We start from the raw sequence: 9,516 nt of genomic DNA on the forward strand, positions 1-9,516 counted from the left end.
CACTAAATGTACACATAAATTCATTTATTATATGGCCCCCCATGAACGGAGTTCCATGAACCTTGGCATGCATTCAGATTCAACATCTCAATTTTGCTTCATCATTTTTAATTAGGTTGCCCTATACATGAAATGAGTGGTTATGGGATGGTTTGACATGACCTCTTAAAACCAAAATGTAAAAAAATATGGTCCTCCTACATCCTACGGGGCTCAAGATATTCGCAGAAAACCATGTCCGCCCTACCCTCCTTTTGGGGGGTCCAGTCCGGCAGGGGGGTCACGCATCAAAACAAAAAACTATGGTTCCATGCTATCCTTGTGGGCCTACATGCCCACCAAGTTTAGTGCACCCTGGTCTTTCAGTGTCCCAGGAATCCTTGACAGAAAATTACCCATACGAAAACAACTAGGTAACTAGGTGTTGGCTAACATCTCCGAGTACCTGATGGCCATTGCAATGGACATTCAACTTTAAAAAAATCCTGTACTACACTGTTATGAAATATTTTCAAATTTACTTCATATATCATCACTTAACATGGTTAAAAGTATAATGAGTCCAAAATTATTAGGCTAGCATACACATAAATTCATAATTATGAGGGTTAAAACACGCTTACCCCTCCTCCTGTCAAGCTTCAGTGCCATGCTTGTCTTATCTGATGTCTGAAGTGCTCTCAGATCAAGTTACAGGTCAAAACTGCATTCTGATTGGATCATCAGTATCCAATCAGTGACACATAATTTTTCAAATGGTGAAATGACAGATTTTTATTGGTTTAGACCCAATTAAACATCATGTCCATTACAATGGACGAACAGAATTACATACTTTCTGTTTCCAGGTGGAGTTCCATATCTTTTTGACATGAAGGTTGTGCTGCTGGGAAACAGACTTGCTGGGAAGAGTTCATCAGGAAATACCATCCTGGGCAGAGAGGAGTTTAGCACCTCAGGAAGAACAGCTGAGTGTGTGAAGAGAGAAGGAGAAACAGCAGGGAGACACATCACTGTAGTGGAGGCACCAGGATGGTGGAAGAACTACACTGTAGAGCAAACTCCTGCACGTGAAAAACAAGAGATTGTCCTCAGTGTGTCCCTGTGTCCTCCAGGACCCCATGCTCTGCTCCTGGTCATTAATGTGAGTAAGTCATTCACAGAGACACACAAAAGAGCAGTGCAGGAACACATGGAGCTGCTGGGGGAGAGAGTCTGGAGTCACACTATAGTGCTGTTCACCAGAGGGGTCTGGCTGGGAGACACAAGTATTGAGCAGCACATTGAGAGTGGAGGAGAGGCTCTGCAGTGGGTTGTAGAGAAATGTGGGAACTGGTATCATGTTGTAGAAAATGAGAAGAGTGATGGTGGACAGGTGACAGAGCTGCTGGAGAAGATAGAGGAGATGGTGACAGGACACAGGGGCCATCAGTTTGACTTTGACAGGAACATTTCTATGAAGCTACAAGAGAAGAAGAGGGAAGAAGAGAGAAGAGCAGAGGAGAGGAAGATGAAGGTGCACAAGCAGAGACAGACTCTCAGATCATCAGCAGGTGAGACATTTTCAGCTCTCAAACCTACACGTGAGACATGTACTGTAAAGGTACACATCACAACTCATGTGTACGCCATTTATTATCTGTCTGTGTTATGCTCACCCTCTGTATTCGTTTGTAACACACACACACACACACACACACACACACACACACACACACACACACATTCTGTATTACACCAAAAGCACTTGTTAGAAGTTGTATCTCATAATCACAACTACACAACACATATCCCTTTATATCTCATGTGTACACCATTCATTACCGCTCTGTGTTATGCTCACCTTCTGTAATAGTATAGAATACAGTAGAATAGAATAGAATATACTTTATTATCACGCCTGCATGACAATTTTCTTTGGTCTCATAAGTATAAAACACCTAGTAAACATAGAGTAGACACATTCATTCCAATGCACATAAACATATCCACAGGACTGACACAGCACATCACATGTACAGTACTCTCTCCCTCTAGCCTACACACATGTGCATACACATCAGATTCAAGACTCCATTCCTTTATAACACACACACACACACACACACACACACACACACACACACACACACACACACACCTGTTCTACACATAAAGCACCTGATTTATCCCAAACTCACAAATATACAACACATATCCCTAATATACACCACACACACACACACACACACACACACACACACACCTGAAAATGCTCACTCAAGCCCAGAGTAAAGTCGATAGATAATAATTCTATGACAGCAAAGCAAAGTGAGAATATTCAGTGTTTTAACAGAATTACATACTTTCTGTTTCCAGGTGGAGTTCCATATCTTTTTGACATGAAGGTTGTGCTGCTGGGAGACAGACTTGCTGGGAAGAGTTCATCAGGAAATACCATCCTGGGCAGAGAGGAGTTTAGCACCTCAGGCAGAACAGCTGAGTGTGTGAAGAGAGAAGGAGCAACAGCAGGGAGACACATCACTGTAGTGGAGGCACCAGGATGGTGGAATAGCTACACTGTAGAGCAAACTCCTGAACGTGATAAACGAGAGATTGTCCTCAGTGTGTCCCTGTGTCCTCCAAGACCCCATGCTCTACTCCTGGTCATTAGAGTGAGTAAGTCATTCACAGAGACACTCAGAAGAGCAGTGCAGGAACACATGGAGCTGCTGGGGGAGAGAGTCTGGAGTCACACTATAGTGCTGTTCACCAGAGGGGACTGTCTGGGAGACACAAGTATTGAGCAGCACATTGAGAGTGAAGGAGAGGCTCTGCAGTGGGTTGTAGAGAAATGTGGGAACAGGTATCATGTTGTAGACAATGAGAAGAGTGATGGTGGGCAGGTGACAGAGCTGCTGGAGAAGATAGAGGAGATGGTGCTGAGAAACAGTGGAGAATGGAGTATGGAGGAGTCCCTTATTTGTGAGTAATGTTTTTTCCAGTTTTCACATTCAGCCCCACTTCACCTCCATCACCCTCATGATAATGTGAACATTTTATTTTTGCATTTTATTTGTGGTTTCACATTTGATTCCCCATTTCAGTTTCCTGGATCTGATTTGTTTTTTTCTCTGTAGGCCTTTGAATGTATCATTTGGCCTTTTTTGACTGCTATTGTATCAGTTGGACAGTAGAATATTTCCTCTTATGTAAATTAGAAAAAAAAAATGTATCTGCTGCATTAAAACCAAGAGGAGCACAAGTGTTATGATTGTGATATGACACACAGGAGTTCTCACTTGTATTGTGTACCACCTGTAATATACATGCAGTTGTAAGTGTGGTACAGTATATGATACGTAGATGTACTGTATAATCTGTTATGTTTTGTCTGCCCTTTTTATAGCAAAAGGAGACAATGCACTGACTACAAATGAGTTTCCTATACCTTGGTAAGCGTATACTTTATGTGTGTTTATTCATTTAATGGACCTAGAAGTTGGTAGCGAGTTAGTGAGAGTGATAGAGACAGAGCGAGAGCAAGAGAGAGAGAGAGAGAGAGAGGGAGAGAGAGAGAGAGAGAGAGAGAGAGTGTGTACAGGCAGTGAGTTCTCTGCTGTGGCAGTTGTCCTTTGGAAGCCCTTTATCCACAGCCTCTCTCATTTACTCAAAGAGAAAAGCTCCATGGCACCAGTTGACACACACACAGACACACACACACACACACACACACACACACACACACACACACACACACACACACACCAGCAGTTGTCTGGCTTCTCAGTAGCAGACACCACAATAGCCTGTACAAATTATCACAATATATGATGTGGCACAACGTGTGTGTGTGTGTGTGTGTGTGTGTGTGTGTGTGTGTGTGTGTGTGTGTGTGTGTGTGTGTGTGTGTGTGTGTGTGTGTGTGTGTGTGTGTGTGTGTGTGTGTGTGTGTGTGTGTGTGTGTGTGTGTGTGTGTGTGTACAACTGAGTATCACACTGTCTGCTTTTGTCTACAGGTCAGACTGCATTCAGCAGTATGTCTCTGAAGTCAATGGATCTACATGTACCTAGATTACTTTGTCTCTGTGTATGTCTCTACAGTGACCTGACTGCCAGTCTGCTGACAAAGGACCACTTCACCTGCACTGTGTGTACAGACATGCTGAAGGACCCCGTCTCCATCCCTTGTGGACACAGTTACTGCAGAGTGCATCACCTCACACTGGGCCCAGCCTAACCATGCAGGACACTATGCTTGTCCCCAGTGCTCACACACATACAGCTCCTGTCCAGCACTTTACACAAACTCAGCCTTAGCAATAGTGGTCCACAAGATCCAGCAGTTCAGTCCTGTTCCTCCTGCTCACTGCTACACTGGTCCTGGAGATGTGGCCTGTGATTTCTGCACTGGGAGGAAACTCAGAGCTGTGAAGTCCTGTGTGACCTGCTCTGCATCCTATTGTGAGTCTCACATCAGGCAGCACTACACAGTTCCAGTACTGCAGAAACACACACTGGTGGAGCCCCTAATTCAGGAACAAAATCTTAGTCAGCAGCATGACAACAACAATGAAGACTTGGAAGGGATTAAGGATAAAGACCACCTAAAATGGGTAAGGTAGCAGTTACTATACCTTAGTTTCCATTGTTTCCATTGTTATGTCCACAAAAAATCAAAAGCAATCATGCAGTCTTTCCCTTAAAGGGATAGTTCGGGTTTTAAGACACAAAGTTATATGGGTTCCCTGTCAGCAACGTTGTGCATCAGCAATGACTTACCCCCCGACAGCGTCCTGTGAGCCGAGATCCAGCCGGTTTTTGATGCAGAAGAAAGTAGTCCGGCAAGTTTCTGGGGTCACGAAAGTAAAGCGTTTTCTTCTCAAAACCATACGTGTTCAAAAGAGTGATATATTTGCACCACAAAAACGTTGTCCAGGAAAAATTCAAACCTCGTTATCTTGGTACTATTTTTCTCGATTCCTATCACTGCGCGCTACTGACAGCTGGACAACGTTTTTGTGGTGCAAATATATCACTCTTTTGAACGCATATGGTTTTGAGAAGAAAAACACTTTACTTTCGTGACCCCAGAAACTTGCCGGACTACTTTCTTCAGCATCAAAAACGATCAAAAACCGGCTGGATCTCGGCTCACAGGACGCTGTCGGGGGTAAGCCAGTGCTGATGCACAACGTTGCTGACAGGGAACCCATATAACTTTGTGTCTTAAAACCCTATCCCTTTAATTTCAGATTTAGACTGATGAGAAACTGCTCATATAAAGACACCGTATCTGTAACAGCAACACAGTATTATTAAACAGAAGGTTGAACAGTTCAAACAGTTTGTGTATTGTTTTCTCAGAAATACATTAAACTGGAGGTCTGGAGACCATTGACATGTTGATCACACTGAAGTCTCTCAACTGTTTCCATCTGTCCTCCATGATGTAGGTCCAGCAGCAGTCCTCTGGACAGATTCCAGTTGCAGATTTAAAGATCCAACAAGGGACACTGGACCCAAGGTAGCTGCCCCAGTAGAAATCACTTCTATCATGACCTTATGCCAAACCTACCCTCCTCAAGCAAACAGGAGACACTGAAAGACCTGATTTTGTGTAAATTAGCTAGACTTCAGCTAAAAGTAACAATTTACTTCATCTTATGATATACAGTAAAATGACCTTTTGGGGACTAGCCTACTTATAAGGAATTTGTTAAGCTACTGCACCATCAGCGATTTTAAACAATTTGTGACCCCTAACACTTTTTGTCATATTCAGCCAATATCTCCTCACAATACACTAGCTCTCCATTCCAGGGAAACATTGTTTTAAAAAGGCGTTCATACACATTCCTGGCTCTGTGAACTGGAAACAAACCAAGCGGAGCAAGCCTGCTCCCCAAACCTAACAAAGCTGTTCTAGCCATTCACCGATAGTGGGGGACCTGCGTATGTGAAAATGGAAGGGGAATTTGGGGAGGGCATTGACAGACTAATTTACTCTCTGGTGTTTTGTTGGTATTCAGTTAAAATATCAATGGACACAATGTCATCTTAAAATAATCATGGATAGTGTTGGCTGACAGAATCTTGGGGCCATGCCAAAGGCTTTACAAAAAAAAACCCTTGTCTCTCTTGACCTGATCTCCAGGTTGATTTACCCTTAGATGGGGAAATTCTGACATTTTGGTTCCAATTACAGCAGATCTGGGTTAGTGCAGTCTCTACAGTCTGTTTACTCTAGAGTTTATCTCTCTATTTAACTCTGCCTCACATCAGGCGGATAGAGGGTTAAAGGACCACCCATGTTCAATATCTGTTCAGTAGAAGGGAGGAGATATAGAGAAATAATGTTAAAGAAAACTTGCTAGTGAGCATGTACTGTAAGGTTCATGAGTTACTGTGGAATCAGAATTTTTCTCAGGGTTTCTAGGGTTAATAAAACCCGCTTTATGGAATTCCTAGGTGTTTTATGTGCCATCCTTAGTTGATGTGTTGGGAAAACATATCAATTGCAGATACAGTATCATCACATATGTCTCAAGATGCATCTCAAACAGAAATCAGACCCTGTTTACCAATGCTATCTTAGAGGTGTAATAAGTGATTGGGCAAGTCATGTTTGTTTATATTCATTTACATTTATTAGCAAGGGCTTTTGTCCAAAAGAGCGTAGTAGGCTTCATTATATTTTAACCATGGGCTAAACAAGGCACACCCCATCCCCTTCCCTTCAGTATTCCTAGAGTACTCCTCACAGGGTTTCATTTTTTGTTTGGGAGGCAGGCTGCCCCTAACCTGACTTTCGCCAGATCCTGTAGTTCGCTGTCTGCTTCACACAAGGATCTGGGACTTCTCGATAGGAGATGTATTTATGAAGGCGGGTCCTTGTAAAACATCCTCGCATGTGATTTGATAAACCACTTGCCTGTTATGACGTGCTAGGCTTCTTCAAGCTCTTGCCAAACCCGGTCGGAAGAAGAGTAAAAACATCCTTGCCACCAATAAATGTCTTCAAAACTATTCTCTGTTAATCTTTTAAAGAATGAATACTCGATAGATTCGACAAAACGGTTGAAATAGCAGAATCAATGTCAGCACAAGACTCCTCGCTGCGTGCCGCCATTGTTATTTGAATCAAACACTCGCTTCGGCGCTCCTGATTGGTTGCTCATTTTTTGATCACTGGCAGGGGTTTGGATTGCCCTCGCGTCCAGACCCTTGTGTGGAGCTCAGCGAAACGCCTCTGGTGGAGCATGGCGGAACTACAAGGGTCTGGCGAGAGTCAGGCTAGGCTGCCCCCACTGTGTTTGTTTCCAGTTTTCGTAACCTGGGGTACCTAGAGACAAGGTTTTTTAACAGTGTACTCACGTTCAGTAATGGGCAGCTAGGGGATTGTTGACGGAGATGATTAATGAATGTGACAAAGAACGGGTTTTGAAATCCTATACAATCACAGACGACACCTTTAAATCAATACTAGTAATACAACTATTAACTGCACTCTGTTCCAGTTTCCATACTTAATAATATGTTGGTTGATTCCATTTAACCTCTTGCCCTACACTTTCCCATTATTGTTTTTGGGGAAAGAAGCCCATAAAAGAAGCTTTCATAAAAGTTCAATCATGCCATATTAGTCACTGACCCAATATCATTCTTCTCATTCTTACCCTTTCCCCAACACCTACCTCTTGTTCCTGGAATACCTGGAATGTACTCACAACTGCTTTTGTCCTTTTTAGAACCAATAAATGTGTGCATCGGTGAAAACTAAAATACTGTATACTGTATTTCAGACCCAAGATGAAGAGAAAGGCCTCACCAGCTCAGATCACTCTAGAGAAAAGGTATTTATTATTATTCAGACTTTGTAATGTTCAAATTATATGTGTGTTAAAAGTACTCATTGAAAAAAGAGCAGAGTAGCGCATATTTGCAATGCATACATTTACAAATACAATCTTTTTTTAAGAAAAAATAAGTAATTAATTAATAACATGGAATATTTTATATTTGTAATTTTGTAATGTGATTTCAGAATAAAGCTGGAGAAGTCAGACTCACCTGCACCCAGCGGTGTGTCTTTAAGGTCAATGGAGCCACCTGAAAACTTCAAAGGAGAATTTGCACCTAACTCAAGGTCAATTAAGAGTTGTTCACCTAACCAAGAGGCTGCACACACTTAATCTTCGTATATCCTATAACCTCAATGATTGTGTTTTTTAAAATAAATGTTGTACATTCATTGAATTTTCACTTTCTGAGACATTTTGGGCCCTATTTTAGTGATCTGAAACAAATGTTTTAATGCATTTAAGAGTGGGGCCACTCTCGCTATCTTTACGGCGTAATAAGTTCACCAGACGCCAGGCACATTGTTCAAAAGGGTTGTTCCTATGTTTATTAATCATTTGTGTGTGATTTGGGTGTAACATCCATTAAGCCAAAACATTTAGATTATTCTTGGGTGTGTATATAAGATAACATGTAATAATATCAGAATATATTATTTCAGAGTGAAGCTGAAGAAGTCAGACTCACCTGCACCCAGCGGTGTGTCTTTAAGATCAATGGAGCCACCTGGAAACTTCAAAGGAGAATTTACACCTGACTCAAGGTGAGTTAAGAGTATTTCACCTAACCAAGAGGCTTGGAACCACCTGGAATTGTCTGGTTTCATGCATGATTCTCACGGGACCTCACGGGACCTAATGGGATGTCGCGGGACCTCACGCCTGAATCACGCTTCTTTTAATTATACACCGTATCCCGTATGGCCGTAGCTCGTACATAACCTATTTTTGGTTGTAAATTTAGAATTTACAATATTCATATAATATTAATATAATATTAGAAATTTAATTTGGATTTAAAAGTTCATATTTCTCACTTAAGTAGCAAAATATAAGGCAACAAACCCTGAACTTACTTGTTAGTACAGAAATACTGCCTTCGATTAGATGCGCCATCTTGGATGAAATGTTCAACCTTACTTTCAAACAAGGAACGTCACACTGCCTTCACTCCGATTGGCAGTCGCTTTGTCGCTTCGATCAACATTTGCATAAAATAGACTTCTTGTCTATATTGGCCCCGCCTTGCTTGCAGCAGCAAGCTTGTTTCTTGTCGCTGGAAAATCTCCACTCCTGTTGAAAATGACTGGTAGCCTACTCTGCTGCTTTGTCGCTGTCTCTTGTAGCTAGTGTGACTGCAGGGTTATCTGGGTAAATTTGAGAGTAAGTTGATCACATGTGTTGTGATCAACTTACGATTAACCCGCACTACGAAAAGGTGGATAGGTTTTTACCGAGATATGCTGCCATGGCAATTTACGCTGCTCCGAGCAGGTTATGTTCTTGGATAACCCGAGGTTTGCATTTAAAGCAACACTAAAGTAGGCTACTTTTCCTCTGTCGCACACGCTATCCAGCAAATAACAGACAATGTTGAATATGTTGCATGATTTTATGAAAGTATGATGTATTGAGACATCGAAGCAAGTCAAATTTGTAGTTTGATGTCTCATTT

General features: G+C 42.0%; 1 protein-coding gene across 1 annotated transcript in view; it reads left to right on the plus strand.

Annotated features, from left to right (window-relative positions):
- Positions 1 to 8,109, plus strand: part of LOC134074664 (uncharacterized) — a 20,929-nt gene extending 12,820 nt beyond the window's left edge. The window contains exons 10-16 of the mRNA XM_062530471.1: positions 849 to 1,553; positions 2,359 to 2,964; positions 3,389 to 3,434; positions 4,084 to 4,595; positions 5,436 to 5,506; positions 7,785 to 7,835; positions 8,027 to 8,109. Coding sequence (XP_062386455.1) covers positions 849 to 1,553; positions 2,359 to 2,964; positions 3,389 to 3,434; positions 4,084 to 4,219 — 1,493 coding nt within the window. The 3' untranslated portion in view covers positions 4,220 to 4,595; positions 5,436 to 5,506; positions 7,785 to 7,835; positions 8,027 to 8,109. The remainder of the gene's footprint in view (positions 1 to 848; positions 1,554 to 2,358; positions 2,965 to 3,388; positions 3,435 to 4,083; positions 4,596 to 5,435; positions 5,507 to 7,784; positions 7,836 to 8,026) is intronic.
- The last annotated feature ends 1,407 nt before the right edge of the window (positions 8,110 to 9,516 follow it).

Source organism: Sardina pilchardus, unplaced genomic scaffold (genome assembly GCF_963854185.1).
Source record: "Sardina pilchardus unplaced genomic scaffold, fSarPil1.1 HAP1_SCAFFOLD_117, whole genome shotgun sequence".
NCBI lineage: Eukaryota > Metazoa > Chordata > Actinopteri > Clupeiformes > Clupeidae > Sardina > Sardina pilchardus.